The sequence below is a fragment of the Bombus affinis genome, chromosome 11 (genome assembly GCF_024516045.1).
Source record: "Bombus affinis isolate iyBomAffi1 chromosome 11, iyBomAffi1.2, whole genome shotgun sequence".
In the NCBI taxonomy this organism is placed as follows: Eukaryota; Metazoa; Arthropoda; class Insecta; order Hymenoptera; family Apidae; genus Bombus; species Bombus affinis.
Genome location: NC_066354.1, coordinates 5,797,124 through 5,816,522, shown reverse-complemented (window position 1 = coordinate 5,816,522; position 19,399 = coordinate 5,797,124). Strand labels below are relative to the sequence as shown.

At 42.6% G+C, this 19,399-nt stretch overlaps 2 protein-coding genes and 1 long non-coding RNA gene across 4 annotated transcripts in view; 1 reads left to right on the top strand and 2 right to left on the bottom strand.

Annotated features, from left to right (window-relative positions):
- The window catches only part of LOC126921705 (putative epidermal cell surface receptor), a 25,464-nt gene extending 8,904 nt beyond the window's left edge, over positions 1-16,560 (bottom strand). For both annotated transcript variants that reach the window (XM_050733464.1, XM_050733463.1), the window contains exons 1-2: positions 13,838-16,560; positions 330-899 (exon numbers count right to left, since the gene is read on the bottom strand). In XM_050733464.1, the coding sequence (XP_050589421.1) occupies positions 330-899; positions 13,838-13,952 (685 nt within the window). In that variant the 5' untranslated portion in view covers positions 13,953-16,560. The remainder of the gene's footprint in view (positions 1-329; positions 900-13,837) is intronic.
- The window catches only part of LOC126921803 (uncharacterized), a 24,496-nt gene extending 5,097 nt beyond the window's left edge, over positions 1-19,399 (top strand). The window contains exon 3 of the long non-coding RNA XR_007712559.1: positions 18,832-19,399. This is a non-coding gene — a long non-coding RNA (uncharacterized LOC126921803). The remainder of the gene's footprint in view (positions 1-18,831) is intronic.
- LOC126921793 (uncharacterized) lies at positions 17,532-19,040 on the bottom strand. The gene is made up of 3 exons (XM_050733665.1): positions 18,881-19,040; positions 18,462-18,591; positions 17,532-18,172 (listed from the first exon to the last, which is right to left on the bottom strand). Exons 1-3 carry the CDS (start codon positions 19,038-19,040, stop codon positions 17,806-17,808), a joined length of 657 nt encoding a protein of 218 aa, XP_050589622.1. The 3' UTR covers positions 17,532-17,805.

Genomic DNA, 19,399 nt, shown 5'->3' with positions numbered 1-19,399 from the left:
AAACATCAACGTTCGTTTCTTTCGTTGTTTGGAAAACGCTGAACAATGAACTTCTAATTTAACCAAAAACTAAGTCGATCATGTCAAAATTCTTCGCAAAGTTATCAATTTTACATTATCTAGCCACCTACTTGGTACTCGACGTCTCAAAGAAAGACATCTTAGTTTCATGAATTTATTTTTCACAAGCGAATGATATAAATAGTTGTAAATCCCAAGGGAAATTTGGAGAAATAATGTTTACGATTGTCGTTCTTCTGTGCATTTTTATTTATCGAATCGATCGTTGTACGCGGAAGAGAAGACACGTTGTTCTACAGTTTTCTCACCTTCGACTTCCTTGTCATCGTCGTCCATGCTAACATCACTCAGATCGGTGATGTTCGAGTGCAAGGAATTGGTCGGTTCTGGCGCCGACATATTCAAGGCTCTTCCTCTGGCCGCTGTTGTCTCCTCCACCGCGTGAACACCTTCAGTGCTACTCTCTGTGGACGAGGAATAGTCACTGGTCGACGATTCGATCGGTATCGAGAAATTCATTGCAGTTATGATAGGCTCGCCACGAAATAGAAAGGGTATCGTGACTGCCACGCTTCCCATCGATCTCGTGGTCGTTTCTTCGACCGATATCGACGACGACGACGACGATGACGACATCGGCATCGTCGTCATGGTGGTCGTGGCGTCGTTGCTTTCGCCGCGTTTCAATTCATCGTCTTTGAAGGTTTTCTGGTATTTTTGTTCGGTCTTGACCTTGAAGTCAATCGGTTTCTTCTTAGGCTCGATGGTGGTCTTGAAGTCCTGTTCTTTGCTCGGGTACTCCGATTTGCGGTCGATCGTTTCATTCCTCGCGTCACCGTGTAGCGGTTCTACTGCTGGTATCTCCTCGATAACGGCTCCTGAAAATTCGACGAATGTTCGAGATTAATTTTAACAAGATCGTCCACAATGGCCGAGATCTTGTAATTACAATTTGTATTTCGATAAATTCATAGTTCTAATTGTGGAATTTGTTTTATACTTCAGGCATTGTGTTCTACGATTGCCGATCGTTATCCGAGAATTGCTCGATAATGAACAATTTTTCAGATGACCCAGATACCGAATATTCGATCACCGACATCGAGACATATCGCATGGTTCGACGTTTAGGATTCAGAAATGATCTGTCGTTAAGTACGAGATTAAATTCGTTATCGTTCCGTAATCAGTGGTCTGTACCAACAAGTTGTGATTTATATCGTCGTTACAATTGTGACTTCGATTATATCTCGTGGCACGTTATCCAAATTTCCTTTTATACGTTCGTTTCTTATTCTAAATACGTACACAGCATTGGAATACCAGTTTGGCTGTCGAACGTACCGATACTCATCGAATCGAATCGTTACGTTTTAAGATTCGAAATCATCGAGCAGCTCCGCAGCGCGTTTTGTAACAGCGATTTATATCGACCTCGTCCATTACACGCTCGCGTTACTTTCTCCTCACTGACACGTATCTTCTGTGCTATCCATCTCGGCATAACGAACTCTGTACTACTATTATTATTACAATTATCATTATATACAGGGCGTACCGAACTTCCCGAGACTAGGATTACTTAACTGGACTCTATGAAACACTCGACGTACACGATCGCGTAAGAATGTTACATCTGCAGATCAAAGAGAAGAGACGGCGCAACATACGTTTGTTTTGCAACCACGCCGCGTTCATCCAAAGAACCTCGTCGCTCCTTCTTTTTATCTATGTTCATCGACTACGCGTCATGCTTCCATCGTTTCGTCATAAAGATTTTTAAAAGTCAATACACTACAGACAGAGGATTGTCTAATGCACGAGCGATTTTAGAAAAAAAAAAAAAACGCGTCCCCTTATAGTCGCGACATCATCGACCTCCTAAATTTTATGAGAATTTATGACAGTTTCAGGCGTTTTCGTTTCCTTTTCTTAACTCTGCTGCGATTCTAGAATTCCGATCTTCTTCTCACCTTAATAAACGAGAAAGATCTTTAACAATTAAGTTATCAAGAAAATTAGATAAAATTATATTTAAGAAGATATTTCACAAAATATTAGAAAATCACGGATATTAAAGACAACCGACCTATATTTCGCTTAAGTTTGAGCTACTTCTCGCGATTAAAACGAATTTACGCTTACGTTAAAAATGAACGCAGCAGGGTCGAAGCTGACGGTGACAGAAACCTGAACGACAGGTTCGAACGCTCGAGGTATCGCGTTTCCTAACAGATGTATCCGAATGCTATTAGAAGAATCGCGAGAAGAGAGAAGCGGAGAATCGCCGTTTTCATGGATGTTTCGCAACGGCATAGATTCATCAGCGATATTATGACGAGGCAGAAACTTTCCATCCGGGGCTGAAAACGCGCACGGGATGCGCTGTTACGTCAAACAAGCTGGCCGATCTCGTCGTTCCCATCCACCGTTTCTTTCGCCGATTTACCCGCGGTCGAGATCGAGTTCTTGCCCTGCAACGATTGGTCGAACCGCGCAAAAGTAACGTAACAGTATCGCGAGCCGTTTCTGCGAATCGACCGCGTCGATCGTTTAGATCGTCAGAGATTTCGCATTTAGGTCGCAGACGTGTACGGCGTCGCGTATTTTCCAACTTTGCAAGTTTCGATTCAGACGGAACGACCATTGTTTCTTCGGATTCTTAGTTCGTCGAGGAATCTTCACGATGGACACTTTAAAAGCGGATGTTTCGACCGGTTGAGAGTGGGAAGACGCGTCGGTTGGTCGGTTCCTATCGAAAGTCGGACCAGGCCATGAGTTTTATCGCATGAATGGGGAACCGTAACGGTGCGACCGGTTCACACGAGGCCACTGCTCGTCATCGGGATCCACCTGACGTCGGTGGCCGGTCGCTTCGAACACGGCGTGTAACGATTTTACGCGTAAGTAGGTGATGGTCTCCTTTTCCGCCCGGACGCATGCATATGCATCGACGCTAGCCCAAAGAAGGACCCAGCACCCTTCGTATCGCGTTCTTTTCGTTATCTGCTGCTCTTCCAATAGAATTTTTGCATGCACATAATGAGAAGGTCTAAAAAAGATATGTTATGTTCCATCAAAGAAAATTTCACCATACGTGTTCCAGTAAGCAGTACAGTTTTGTCCTCTGGAGTATGTTTAAAGATAGCTTTTCACGTTGCACATTAATTTTCTGCTAAATATATGTACTACTCTATTTTTATTGTTATAAAAGTCACGTTTTTTCGAGTCGTGGAAACGTATCGCGACAGAAAATAGGGCCCTAACTGAATTAATGAGGAAACCAAGGAAACGATAATTTTAATAGTTAAGACAGGTGATTAAATTTAAACTGTCAACCTTTGATTTACATTGCTGCGATCATTAGCCTGTCATTTTTCATAAAAAGCTTTTCCGAGAAGAAAGGAGGAAACGTGGAAACCTTTCGAAGCTCGTGTTGCGTGTGCTCAAAACTATCTAACTGCATCCTGCACCAAGTGTTTCAATTCGAGATCGTAGCCGCGAGATTATTTTCGAGAGCATATTTTGTAGTTTCTAATACAATCTGGACTAATTATTAACGCTTAATTTAATCGCACGATGATCGAACACTGACGCTGCATTGCTTGAAAAATCCTGTTTCTCGGATGAAAAAGATCCACTGCGCCCAAGGACGTCCAGTGCAACGATACTTCACAACCGATCACTCGATAAATGTTGTTGCATCATTCGAAGAGAACTGTGGCCGAAGAGTTACGATATATGTATTCCCCTAATTTTTGGTAATCCTGATTCGTTTCAAATACGTAGATATATGCCAAACGCGTTGTTTCTCATTCGAATGAAATGAAATACTTAAAGCAGATTTTACCAATGCTTTCGACAAACTTTTGCGTTTTACTTTTCTCCTAACAGATAATCGTTTGATTCTCACGAGATTTAGGTCGGCATACCTCTTCGAACATAACGGAAGATCGTTTCAAGAACGTTCCACCATCCAATGAAAATGGAGAACAGCTGGTTTGGACGTTATTATCGAGAAATCTGCTTCCGCTTACGAGCAACGATTCGGTTTCGACCCCGATGAGGCCGCGGGACAAGAAAGCTGGCCATGGAACGCGGAATTACTCATCGCGCATTAAGAGGATCTTCACTCGGCTTCCTCGTTGCCGGAAGTCGCGCGTTGTCCGTGAACCCAAGCCAAGAACGAAGCGTTCGACCGCGTTTAATTGTTAACCGCGCGCTCGACTTTCTTAAACGCGATTACGTAATTGAGCTTGAAGAAGAAAACGCTCCATCTACAATCTTTGTTAGTATTTTTCTTCCTGCATATCTTCCTCTTCAATTACCTCTGACTGATCTCGTCTTTAAAATCGTGAAACGTAGCCACCGAAGTTAGGTAAATCGGTCAGTGTCTGGTCACGAGTAATGTCGTTATCAGGTATATTTGTCAGCGTTTCGACACGTTTATCATCGTAAATGAGGTGTTGGTGGTTTCAATTTCGTGCAGGCTAATCGCGTTAACGCTCGAGGTATCCTCTGCTCGCAGTCACGGCGCGAATTTCGTTCCGGTTTTGCGTTCACGGAACCCTGGCGATCATAATCCAACGAGCAAAGAAACTCCTGGAGCAGCTTCTGTCGTTCCTCCCGAAGACCTTGAACCGCGCTGCTTCTCCGTAGAAGAACAGCCATTAGTGTAGCCTAGGTCGAAACAGACGCGATCACGATGGAGGAGGAGAGGAAAGCGTTTGAATTTTTCTCGAGCAAAGTTCAAATTGAACGGAATGTAAGAAAGTTTAGCCGATTGAGACCAGAAAAGAAATCTCTGTAAAACGTACTCGTTTCTTTGCGAAACACTCTGCGAAAAACTTATTTCTTCCACGTATAAAGTAGACTTCCAGGAAAAAGAGAAATTAAAAGTATTTCGAGTTTGAAAACGACTAATTGGTAGAAACACGAGGCAGCAACTTCGCTCCTTCATATTTCATGAGCAGAATGTGGATTTTTATGCAATCTCGTGTGTTTATCAATTATAACTAGATTCCACATGTTTATGTAATTTTATATATTTATGAACAACGAAGTGGAACCAGGATAGAATATTATTCTACCCAACCAAGTGTCATAACCAACACACACACACGGATAAATTTTAAACTCCTTTAAATATCCCAGAATAGGACAAAACTAAAGTAATGAAAATCAAATAGAGATTCGTTTCGTCCTGTCAAATATCATCGAGTACTACTGCACATTTCTGCACGTTACGCGCGTTCTACATATACGAATGTGCGCTCTTACGTTCTTTAATATTCCGCAAGTGCATAAATATTCGTAGTCTATTTACGAGTGTTCTCTGTGGAAAACGAAGAAAAAGATTGGAAAAAAAAGAAGGGAAACGAAACTGGATGGAAACAGCCAGAAGGTAAAAAGACGAGGGGAAAGGGGGAAGTTAAAATAGTCGGTCACCGAGCGTGCCTTTGACCATACGGTATTCTATCCTACTTGCTACTCACTGCACGATCATTATTTCGTTCCATACATCACGTTTCGTCGGTCCACTTCTTTTTCCTTTTTTAACGACCGATGAGTCGTTAATGAATACCTTTCGGTAGAAATCAAATTTTCATCTCTCCTTGCAAACGTAACAAAATAGACAGAGGTTTGTTTCATTAAGTTCGTCACGTTCCTCTTATATTGCTTTTAGTTGCAGTCTCGGGATCTTCTATGAATTTTTCTAATTCTCGTTATTAATCATCGCTGGAGAGAGAAACGCTAGAGAATAATTCATAAGAGAAAATTCGAGGATAGAATTTCATGGGAAGATGGGACTCTGTCAATCATGTGCACAGTGGCAAAAGTGTTTTCGAATAAACGGAGGTCTGCACGCGCTACTTGCTCGCCGGTGGTTTTGCTTCGTACGTTGCATTTCACTTGCCAACTCGTCGCACTTTTCCAGGCGACTTTTACGTTCTGCACGCGACTCCGCGAACGCTGGCTGCTCCCTCGCCTCTCGATCGATGCCGCTTTAACGTTTTTAGCGAACTAAATGATCGTTCGATTCTTATTTTCAATATCTTAAACGCGCCGCGATTCTCGAACTTCCCATGTTTCATTCTCGTTTCAGTTTCAACCGGGGAAAGGACTTTTAATGTCTTGAGGAATTGCTTACCGGTGTAATTGAAATGAGAAATTACGCGTATCGATAACGTTTTGATAATTTCACGTTTCTAAGATTCTTCCATAAATTGTCCTCGAAATTAGATGAAATTTATGATTTGATGAAAATTAGATGAAAATTACGATTCGATTAAAAACGAACGAAAAGAGGCGTAGTGCAGTTAAATCCACCGGAAACTAAAGATTTAATTCGATAAAAAACGTAGAAACAGATTCAGATCGAGGTCGTCGATCCCTTGTTGCGTGATTATCGAGTTTATCACTTGCTGCAGGCCGAGATATTCCACCGCAGCGAGCGGTTTACGATCCTTGTGCTCGCTTTTGTGCTCCAGTTGATCGACGCGCAATTAATCGATTCCACGGTTCGTCGACCGCGCCGCCTACGACTGAGGAAACGTAAATTTTCACCATCAGCGATCTCTTTCAAATCATTTTTAATATTTCACTTTCGAGACGATTGAGTAATTGTAACGATATCGACAATTTGGATCGTCCACGTCTGCCGAGACCTCGCCAAATCTATCGTTTGCTGTAGCAAAAATCAAACTGATATTATTTTTTTTTTCGTCATGGATTATTTCAAAAGGCGTAATCGATATCACAGTGGTCAAAGTCACCGGCCGATTTAAGAGACGCGCGTTCGATCGCCGGATTTTTGCTCGGTAGCATACCTATTCTAGAACCTGTCTTGCCGGAATGTCTTGGAAAAAATGCCACTTTTTACTTAGTATAACTCTAAGGTGTATGAAAAACAGGAGGCTGGGTTGGTGGCATTTCAAAGGCGGCAGCTACGCCTTGTGAAGGAATTCGTACATTCGGACAGGTGTGGTACGATATTCTAAACGACAGATAAATTTAGCCAGAATTTTTCCGGCACAAATTAAAGCAATTCACCTTGCAATTCTCATAGCCTGGACCGTAAAGAGAAATTTTGTCGATTTCTATCCTTATCGGTTCGAAACAATGGAACTCAAAGTCCTTCCAGTTACACTGTACATTATCTGTACTACATGTATTATCATTATTATTATTGTCGTGTATACTAAACTATATATATCAATTATAAACTATATATTTACTGGAATACGTAAGAAACTATATTGCTTGAACGAATTGTATCTCGACTCTTATTTCAGAGTTTCGCAATCTGGATGATCTGCGCTGCGTTCGATCGTAGCCATTGTCTACGTTTTCTTTTTCTGCTGGTATCGAACCTCGCGCAAATGTCGAGACTCGTGCACAACTAATGGTTTCAATCTCGAGGAAGTAATTGAAGAAATCACGATACCGGAATGCGAAAGGCAAATCGTATTGTCATCGACGCTTCGACACGGAATTCGCAGTTGGCGTGTTATTTACTTGTCACCGCGTCGCTAAGTGATGGAGGACTTGGTGGCTGAAAGTCGTCGAAAGAGGATCCATAGAACTTCGCGATGAGACTTTGCTTCTGCTTATATTACTCGCTCTTTTTGTTCAACGATTTTTATAGAGAAACAAAGTCTTTTCCTTTCGTGGAATCAGCTAAGATAAAGCAACTGCTTAGAGACATGTGTATGTAATCTTTTGTGCGTGTTCACACGAGACACGTTGGAATACTTTATTAAATAAACTTTCTAAGAGCATAGGCTTCTATTAAAGGAATCACACAACTGTTCAACTCAGTGGCAATTTCGAGATGGAAGACTTTTGGTAAGGCTATTAAATTCCCTCGGCTACTTTCTAAGCTGTTCCTCGGACAACTGTTTAAACTAGTAAAGAAAGAATTAGTTCGAAAGCAGTTGAGGGTCGGGTTCTGAACGAAGAATCATGAAATCGATTCATGTGTTTATACATATACATATATTTAGTGGATGTTTTTCCCTAAGAACGAAACAAATCATCGTACCTACTTGAACTTCAGTTGAATTTTGTGTTGTTATTTTGACAAATTTTATCAAATTTATGGTCGAAAGAAGTTGGAAAGTAAGTTTTGTCGCCGCTTATACTTGCTGACAGTCTGAACCATACTGCTCCAAGATGTTTTATTATTATATTGATATCTTATTTTTCTTTTATTATCGAACGTAGAAAGCAAGCGAAATTAACTCGTTTCAGCTATTATGGAATTTCTAAATTTCTCCAGAAAAATCTCAGCTTTTTCTGCAAAAAAAAAAAAAAAAAATTCTTCCCCAATTAGAAACATCCAACTGTCGGTATTATCTGTAGCCTCAATTACTTTTCACGCTATTGGAACTCGAAAGCGATTCATCGAGTAAATATCCAATTACATCTTTCGCTGTTCCGCGTTCGAAGGAAATTACCAAAATCGTGCTAACTTCTGTTAAAAAAAAAAAAAAGAAACAGAGGAACGTCTTTCCTTCTACATAGGTTTGCATCGTACTGTGCTTTCACTCCGTTGCTTCGAGATGCCCCGCCCTTCCTGTTAGCACGACGAATAATCGCAAAGGTTGAATAATAGGATCGAGCGCAAGTGTTTCGTGACGCAATCAGTTTGGCAAGCCCGTTTGGCCTCTCGTTTCAGAATATATAATCATTTTTACTATATTTCGAAACTTTTACAGGTCGAATAATAAATCGCGAATCACGCATCTCCCGTTGATCGTTCTTACGCAGGCTGTCCTTCTCCGCAGAATACTTTTTCTCTACACGACGTCATCGCCGACCGTAACCTATTTCTGTTTTTCTAATTCATTTGGAGTTCTTTCAGAAGTAGAAACTCGCATCCGTCTCCCTAAGAAGCCACGTTTTCCATTAAACAGGGATTGCGAAATTGAGAAACCAATCTATGTTCGAACGATCGTTCTTACCCGGGCATCGAAGTCACCAAGCGCCGGTTAGCCAGGTTTCCGTTAGAAACGCGTTTTTATCATTTCGATGACAGCTGCGTTATCTCGCGCGCCTAATTAAATAAATATCTGTAATGCGTTCTTCTGGCTTTTAAGATATGCAACTAGGTATTTTCTGATAACGATTTAATTGCGTTAACGACGTGCAATTGAAAATCGATGCGATTTATCGCGCAGAAGTTCGAAAATGAAATACAAGGCTCGTGTCAACTGAAACGTGTCCGACAGGACACGGCCAGGACAGAAACGGAGTCTAAATCTATTCAGAGGCTATGTTAACCACAGATACAGACACCTCGCGTTTTTCACAGCTATCTTTTCCACGAGCAGCGTATAATACGGACGCTCGCGTGAGAGGAACTTGAGTAATCGTCCACTGACTTCTCTGTTAGATTCGTTCACCCAAGAATCGACGTGTTTGCATAGAAGAGGGAACGATCTTTACATTCGTGGTTCACGCGATGCGTCGTTCGAAGGAATCGCGAACGCACGAGGAGAGAGTCACGAGACGGTCGTTGGTTATGGGACGACAGTTTCTATCGGTTTACTTTTTCCCTTGAGCAGCACTTGTCCTGTCTCATTGTTCTCGCGTGGCCGAGAATAGGGCAAGAAAGTTGTTCGGGGGAAAGTTGGGTGAACAGGTTGGAAAATCGAACGCTTTGGGCAAATAGAGCGACGGTGCACCGCGATAACTTAATTAACGTGCCCCACGGGGCATCAGTGTCCAGCGACCATTAAGTGAAAGTCGTTAATCAGGGAACAATGAGGCGGGAAACGCTATGATTCGGACTTAATTATTGCAATTACGGGGAACAACGATCGTTCTTGTTTCATCTTGCGCATAGTCGGCGAGATTCTCGCATCTCGATGAGGAAGAGAAATATTCTAAACGATCCGGGAAGTTCGTCCGCCTTCTATCAGCCTATCCCGGTCATTGTTTTTCGAGCACCGATGAACAGGTTATGCGGACGACCGGGGGATAGCGTCGCGAGCTTGTTTGCCGTAACAAAGATATCAGGGGGACTAGGCTCGCGTTAAGAATATAAAGGAGGAGGGAATACGTTCACTCGCATATTTATGGTACCGTTAACCAGGTTACTTCGCCAAGTACAGCGACCGCTTACGAGACTTTGGAGAAGCTCGTTAGTCTGCTGTTCACTAACTTCATCCTAGTACTCGCTTGTTTTCCTCGTGGCGTGTTTTACACGCGTACGACTTTTATTGCGATCCATGTAACCGAGTATCCATGTAACATTACGTCGGTATGAATGTGCTAGCGATTAGCCGATGTTTGCGGAGCACATCGTGTCCCGAATCGCAACGCCTCCACCGAAACAAAATTTGCAGTTCCTTGAAAAAATGGCCGCTCGTTGCCGAATGTTCCTTCAACGTAGGCAAAATGTTTCTGTAAGTTGCTGTTAGTTAGTTTAGTGTCTGGGAAGATTTAGCAGAAAGGAGAAGCGACAAACGCTCGCTCCACGTCGCTTCAGTGAAGACGAAGCTGAACGCGAATATTTCCTAACGATACTTTTCACCGTTGCACCCGTTATAGCGTCGTGTTTGACCGTTTGACCAGACACACCGATACGTTCCTTTCTCCAGTAGGCAGCTGGCGAAGTTAGGATTATTTCGTGGGAAGAATTATTGCTCAGGTGTCAAGCGTGAACGGCGGTCGACGCAGCAGATCGCGTTTACGCAGATATTAATACAGATCGGTTCCTCGACCGTGTAACGGTATCGGAAAAAGTAGAAAAAAGAAAAAAACGAAGAAAAGAACGAAGCACGTTTGATTCTTTGTCGATCTAATCGGGTTACGCGTTTCTCGATACAAGGTAATCGAGTAAAACGGTCACCGTTGCAAACGACAGTGTCCGAAGAGATGTGTACAAAGCAGATCGTTTCGTTCGATCGTTACACACGCGAACGCGTGAAATGGGAACGATTCTCGCGTGGGACCAACCGCGGAACATGAAATAGAAAGTCGTTGGCGTTACGCGAATTGAAAAAGATTATACGTATCACAGAGGCGTAATCGTCGTTTAATTAGCCTCTCCCCGCTAGAGAAGACGTTTAACTGGCCGGAGAACTTTTCCAAGATGGTGCAATGTGCATGTACGTGCTCGAATCCTCTCGCACGCCTTTCCAACCGAACCGAAGGACAAGCTTCTGCGATTACCTACTTCGGCATGCAATTAAAAATCTTCCGTTCTCGCTTTACCGGTCAGGACGAGTGTGGTTGTGGGTGTAATTTAGATCACACACGTGCATTTTCGTCTCTATGCCCTTAATCAACCAAGTATCTCTATAGCCGTAATAACTTTAACGTTAGATAATCAACGTATTAAGAATCTGTTTGCACGCGTTAACACCCCAACTCTTCCGTGTTTCTGTTCTATAATAAATTACTTAATCACCGCTCTTCCGTTGTTAGGCGCGAAATCTTCGACTTGAATGAACAATCGTCGCTCGCTGCATCGGGATAACCCAGATACCGCGTGAAATTCGTCGTCCATTGTTTCCTCAATAATCTCGTACATTGTGCGATCACAGGCAGTCAGAAGCCGTGTTGAGGCACGTAGAAAAAAGACGGAGAATTTGGTCGACGAAGAAAGAGAGGCGACAGGAAGAGGACTTGGGAGAAAGGTGGCTACACGAAATTCCATTCTGATCGGATCAGGTCTGGCGAGATCTAGCAAGCGAGTCGAAATTAACGAGACTAGAGGACATTTTGTTCGCTCTCGTTATCAGTCTGTTAGTCGAGTGATCTTTGAACAATTTGTTCCGAAACATTTGTAATTACAGAATTAAAATCGAATAAAGACAAATTAATTGAAATTAGATTGGAAATGAAAGCATGATATAACATGTTTTTAATGGAGAAGGTACGACATATTCAAAGACTGCAGGTCTATAAATAAAGAAATTGTTACGTCAAACAGATCGACGATTCGAACGACCAGCTAACTGATCTTCCTTGGTTAACAAGCTAAACCCATGACCGTAGTTAGTCACCGCGCTTGGCTGTTGACGAAACTATTTTCGGCTGAAGAGCTCGGTTGAATCATGTTTACCTGCCCACTGCTTCAGCCGTTCCATTCGTATGCACGACAGGCATCTCCGTTGGCGATCGAGAGAACGATAACTTGGAAAGTCAACAGCTTCGAAGCCTGTAAATTTTCTTCGTTAGGAAGAAACACGAAACGAAATTCTGCGGAATTCGTCCGATTTCGGTTCACCGCTACGCGAGATCCAGCGATCGACGCCGTCCGTCATCGTCAAAATGATTTTCGGCGACTTTTCGCTGTTTCTAGTTTGACCGTGTGTTCTCGCCTTTTCTCGCGCGCCGCTGTCGATCCACTCGACTTTATTTTTTCCAAGGCCGTTCGTGGACACGAATACGTGTCGACCAGTTTGCCAACTGGATTCAACATTACCGTTAACGCGTCTCGAGTCTCTGCTCCTCGCACTATACACCACCACGAGTCTGTTTACCTTCTCGATCGACCCACAGGACTGCCACGAGGAACACGTGCCGCCATTGAATCGATTTAGCTGCGCCACTTTCGATTGTAATTGCAATTTCAATTTTTTGTGGCTTTTAATATTCGTCGATTGATCGGTTCAGGCTGACACGATGTACAGTTTCCGATCATCGAGTTAGTGCCACGCGAAACTTTCGGTATTCTTCGTTCTTCTAACAAAATTAAAAGGAGCGCGAGTAAACTGTCTAATAGCAACATTTATCAACGTAAGAGTCGCGAGCTGTAAATCAAGTAATCGCTGTATGTTCGATGAGAATTTGAAGAGCCAAGTAGAATTTGTTATTTACCTGACAGTGATCTGTGTATCATACGCTTTTAATACGATGGCCAGGAGTCATAGATGCGATACCGACTAACTCTGATTTCTGAGACTTTGTGGAGCCATTCCTCGATTTATTTAAATATTCTGTACTTGTTACAGAGAAATGGCAACCGGTTTTGCGTTTCGCAACGTCGATGTCAATCTTGCTCCAGCGGATAGCGCAACGAATTCGAGCAACGAATTTAATCGATTATTCGCCACCGGATCGGTTTCGAAATGAGTCCTTAACCGAGTAGAAGTCCCGGATGTGGAACCGAGACGATGTCGCGCGATTTCCATTGACAGCAATCGCGTATCGGTCGATATTCGTGTTAGTGGGCGACCTGGACGTCAGGCGATTTCTCGAATCGATCTTCCTCCATCATCGGCGAAATCTGTTTTCCTTTTGGGAAAACACGTTCGAGGAAAAGCAGCTTCTTCGTAGAACTATCGCGTATCTGCTTCTTTTTACGATTTTATTCGCGAGGATGACATCAGTTCTCGAACGAGGACGTGATAGAATTTTTCGCCAGTTTCACGCGGTATACCGTTACGATCACGACGATCGGTCGCTTCGTGGCGATGCTCTCTTATGGTTGCGTTTCACGTCTGCTTTCAGGGTGTCGATGTTCCGTTACGTAACGACCTTTTGCTTATCGCCTCTTTTTATTAGGTCAATTACTTGCTCGATTCCATTAGATCGACCAAGCTATCCAAGATCGGCCAAACATTTCTATTGGCACGTTCACCAACGATCTGCCATCGGATGTTTGTTAGAAAACACTCGAGATTTTTCCAATCGAAGTGTGAAACGCGGCGCGCGTTTTACCTGAAAAAGACACGAGCGTCGCGGGAAAAAGCGCGAGGCGAATCGCAAGGAATCGAGACTCCGGCGCAGGTCGACAAGAAAGCGCGCGACAAATCACAGAGGAAAAACACAGCGACAGGGAAAACCAGCCAAAACTCACCAGTGGTGGTTTGAATCGGTGTCTCGACGTCAGCAGCCGACGACAACGCGACGACCCCGCCTATCAGGCAAAGTCCTGCGATCGCGCGCAGAAAACATCTTTCCTGGATACGCATCCTACCGCATTCTTCTATCACGGTTCCTCGGAAACGCTGTTGAAACACCAACCGTGCACTCACAGACTATCTTGTCACACGATCAAACCGTAGGTAAACGAAACAAAACTCGAACAAACGCACAAAGACAGCAAGCCTTTTAAATGCCAAACGATCGAAGATAGACTGTCTTTTCTTCTTTTTCTTTCACGAATTATCGACGAGTAGACGACTTTATTTAGCGTAATAGCAGATGGTCGAAGTCTTTTTACGAGTTGTTGCAGCTCGAAGAGGGTAACAACACAAACGAGGTACGCGCGGTTCGGTTCACTCGGTTCACTGGTTTGTTGCTGGTCGGTTCGGTCGCGATCCGTGCCGAGGCCGGAGGTGAAGTGCACCGGTGAGCGGGATCTACCTCCTCCTTGCCGGTGCTGGCGTTGTTGCCTCGCTTACCTTTCATTCCTCCTCTCCGGCCAGCCGGAGAATTCTCCACGCTCACCTTGCTACAGGCTCGCCACGCGATTCTACAGGCTGTTCCCGGAAAGCTGGACGATATCGACGCCTTCGATTCGCCTTCGATTCGCCTTCCACTTGCCTTCCACTCGTCTTCCACTCGCCTTGCACTCGCGTCGCTAACACTCGTTCCGAGGAAAGATCGATTCCTGTGGGACAGACGGCTTCCTGTTACGCTTATTTCCCCTTCTGTTTTGATCGTGGCTTCCTTGGAGATTTCTACTGAGGGTTGATTGTAACCCCAAAAAGGTTGCTTTCAATGAGATTTCGCTTGGATTGAGAACGATTATTTATGCATCTTGTTGGATCAAACAAACTTACGGAAGTAGATAGCGGTGTTAAGATGTGTACAAAAAGCGCAGTCAAATATCGGCCATCAGTCGATGGTTTGGAGGAAATTACTTTTAATTAGATTTGGTTTTGTTCGTAGCAAGTCGTATTCTCGCTATCGTCGAAGAAATCGGGTACGTTACGAAGATTATTATAACGAAGTATTGAAATAATATCGTGCAATGTTATACGTAATAATTGCATGTTATATATTGTGTAATAACGTTATTTCGATATTATATTTCGTATTATATATTTATAATCTTGCATGGAATAATTGTATTTTATAAACACGCATTCGCTATCGGAATATACCGGTCTTACCCTTCCGAGAAATTTTCCGTGAAGTTTCTTTGATCCTATTGCAACGCGCTAGGTCAAGCGTCCTCGCGTTGATCGCTGAATCGCGTAATTGCTGCCTTCTTATTGCTTAGCGAGTCGACAGAAAAACGTGCATGGCACAAATCGAAGGACAAGCGGCGCGATGTTCCACGGCCAAAGCGGCGAAATCGAAAGTAAATTGTCCGCCGTCGCGTATTTTCATCGTTGATCGATCGTCACTTCGCTGGCCGAATAAAATGTTGTGTGCTACGTTACAAGGATGTAATTTTAGAAACAGTTTCACCTTACAAAACAACGCGACGATACGATCAGAGACAATCGCGAACGCTCTTTCTCCTCCCAGAAACTTTTCTACTTTTTTTTTTTTACGAACCAATTAACACACAATTGTTCGAGCTGCACTGCGATGAGCACACGCCTTGGAATTACCAGCCGATGCAACGTAACACCTCGTTAAATGCATTTGGAATTCGTTTCACGGACTCGTCACACGTCGATCCCGTTTTTCTATGCCGTTCCCGTAGGACAGATATATGTGTTTTATTTCCGAATGGCAACAACTTCGTTCGAACAAACTCGTTTCGTATTGTGTATTTTAAATTAATTCGCACACGCAGCCATTCCGCAGCTCGCACGCAATACGCAATTACCGGACAAGATCAGCTCGAGATCTTCGGATTGGAACAAGACGTAATTTCAGCACCGACCTCGTTTTTAGAGTTCCTCGTTGCATCGCCAAGCTCGTGGTTTCTTCTTTGTTCGCTGAGAGGTGCAGCAGCTAGACAATTAAGAAATCAGGATGACTTGTAGACGAACAATCGTCTTGGCGAGGATACAACCGGAAACCTTTGAATTCTTTTTCCTGGAGACTTGTGAAATAAATTTCCCCTGTTGGACAGGGCGATGCGCGTCACGGTTCTTTTTATAGATTTCCATCCAGTTCCTTGTTCTTTCCAGAGAAAGTGTTAGTGGGTCAAGGTAGCGAGACATCGGAGGTGAGAGCGGTGGGAGAACGGAAGAACAGTACCCTCCGCTTTGTTGCTCGATTTAAGAAGATCAAACGGTTACAGTAGTCGTAATTCGAGTCGTGTTGGACGAGTGGAAAGTCCTGTTTAAAAATCGAATACCGGACGCACGTGGAACGCCAGTGAGTAGTTCAGAACGATGTTTCCTCGTAAATGAGTCACCCGGTAGACGGATCGGTCCGGTCGAGGACGATCTTCGACTAAGTTTGGCCGGAGAAATCTTTCGCGAGGAAAAAGCGAGCGGATTCTAACGAGGTTCTCGTACGCACGCGGCCTCACCTTCGTAATGATGGCGCGTGTTCGTGTTGGTGTCTTATGTCATGCAGCTGAACTAGATTCGAACTACTCGCTAGACGCTGGAAAATCGCTATACATCATCTTGTCCGATCCTTTGAATTATAATGGTTTTAGATAATCTTTTAACGTCAGGATTATATCACAACCGTATACATCTTACACCGTATACGACTTCGCACGAAGATCAAACTGTAAGATTCTCTCGCCATGGAAAACTTACTGACGCGATAACACTCACACTCCGGCACAAATATTCCAATGTCTCGAACATTTAAAAATCTTCAATAAAATTCAGTAATAGAACTTTTACCTCTAAACGATGGTAGAATTCGAAATTACGTTTATAGGCTACGTGTTGCCTATCAAAAGTTCTGACAAAACGATTAGTCATCGGTATGCGTTCCGGATTTTCCGTGGGGACAATCGGTTTGAGAATCATCGCGTAGGATTGCCACTGGCATCGTAATGAATCTGATTATTCATAAGCGATGCTGTCATTAAATGCTAATTAGTCGTCTGGTACTTTCGATATTGTAGCGTTACCGTAGGAAACATTTGCAACATTTAATAATTAATAAATTATTGCTCTTCCAAATGTTTATGAATCGAAGAAACGAGGAACGCAACGTAGAAAGTGTAACACGCGCGAAGAAGACCGGGATGAAAGCTCGAGGAGAGGCCGAGATTCGGTGAAAGCGTGCCGAATAATCTGCATGTTCACGCTTCCCGTTAATTTGTGCCTTGTATCACCGTGCATTATCAGCCAGCCGTTTTATCTCCCTCTTCCATTATTTATTACCTGTTGCACCGCGCGGGTGGAACAATGAACGGACACGCGTTTAGAAAACGCTAATCCGTTGCTATCCTCGTTTTATGTTTCCTTTCCAGCCGTTTCTCTCCGATAGTCGTACCTAACATTATATTGAAAATATTATCTTATCGTATCTAAGATACGACTCCCTGAATTTCATGTCGCTCTCAGTAGCTGATAAAAATAAAATAAAGAGGGATTAAAGTACTTTTGAGGAAGGTAGGTAACGTGCATCGTTATATCGCATGTAATCGTACGAGGTGTATGAAAATAACGAGAAAGTATTCTCTTGCTTTCTATTTCACCGTGATTGATCGAATCCTGCACATGTGTATTCATATTAATTTTAATTATAAGGTGTACTTCGATTCCTAGCTGATCTTAATTCTATTATCGTAACGATCTCTCCTGAGATATCTGCCGAATCTTTTTTAAACATTTTCAGATGTGCTTATAGACCAGACGAAAGAAGAAAACTTCTTCGATTAATTGAACAATTACTCTCTAACTTAATCTAAGTAACGAAGGTACACATGTTATCGACCAGGAGGAGTAATCAGGATAAAGTGATCGCGATATCGGCGCAATTTCTGAATGTCTTTTGAGATCCACATCCGAATGAGACTTCTCCGTTATAACATCGAGAAACGTGGTTTCCAATTTCATAAGTCCACCTAAGCACACAATGTTCGCAGATCACATTCGGTGGCAGCTGGATTGATATGTAGAAGTCCTTTTCATAATCTGGTAGGTAAAACTTGTCGTCAGGGTATCTGTCGTACAACTGAAGCGGATATTGATCGAAACACATCTCGGTCTCGAGATCGTTCGGTCCTTTCAAGGGGCACAGATTGAATTGGAAGTGTCCCAGGTCGTTAGCAATCAGTTTCACCTTTACGTTAATAATACTGCCTACTTTGTACCTAAAATAACATAGAAATATTAATCAACGTGGCTTTCGAGATATCTCGAAATTTGGAAATCTAGTTTTTAAAGCGTTCACATTATAAAAGTGTTAGCGCTAAGATATGAAATCATTCGTAGCATTTCGATAGAAAGTGGTTTTATCTACTAAGTGTTATAACGAAAATTATATTTTAGATATTTTATATATTATATATATCTCTTTGTATTTATTCCATATATTTTTGTATCCTTACATTTTTACATAAATGTACAAAAATCCGCTCTCCAACGAGGAAATGAGCTTACCTTTGGACGATCACGCCGGTTCCATAAAGTCCACCGTTTTCATTTGGTCTAGGTCGTGGCATAGCGTAATCGTCACCGCATACTCCACACAATCCATTATTTTGCGTGAACTGAATCTGTGAGGCAAAACGAATTGATTAATTTTTTTTTCATTTCTTGGTCACATCTCCAACGTCGCCTGCTCGAAGCCTTCATTTCTACATTCCTGTCAGGCGTGTTGCAGTTCCAACGTGTGAGGATTTTGTTCGTTCTCGAATCGAAATTCGTCTTCGATAGAATATCTTAATATTATTTGATTGATAACAAAACTATATCTAGTTTGCTTTCTATATTACTATATTTACAAAACTATATTTACTTTGCTTTTCAGAAAATTTCAGTTATTATTTCAGAGCAGTGAATAGAATTCTTACGGTCGGAGGAAAGTTCATGGTCGTTGAAATTCACTTCAACGGGGAATCCTTTGCGCCAGGCGCTGCTTCTGCTAATGGGATCAATCATTATGCCTTGTCCATGAATCTCCCAAAGTAAAATACCAAACAGGCAGATGATCAGTGAAAATTTCGCGAACGTCATCATCGACTTCTTGGCCGTGCGACTTCTCTTACGATCGACGTACTATGAACTGTTCTTACAGTTACTGTTCGACATCCTTATATAGCGTGACTCGTTGAAGTATCGCAAGATGTACAGAAACTAATGTTCGACCGGTGATTATCTTATCACGTTGAAGAAATTGCGTTCTATCACAATGCTTCCATTGTTTACTGCCTTTGGCACAGCAATATGTATATCCATGTAAGAAGAATTTTCAGTAATATGTTAATTTTTCATTTGAAGAAAGAGAAAAAAAAATTCCATTCACCGCGTTTGTTACTTGTGGTGCTCATGTATGTAGAAACTTTGAATAAAGTGAAATAAATGTTATACAAAAACTA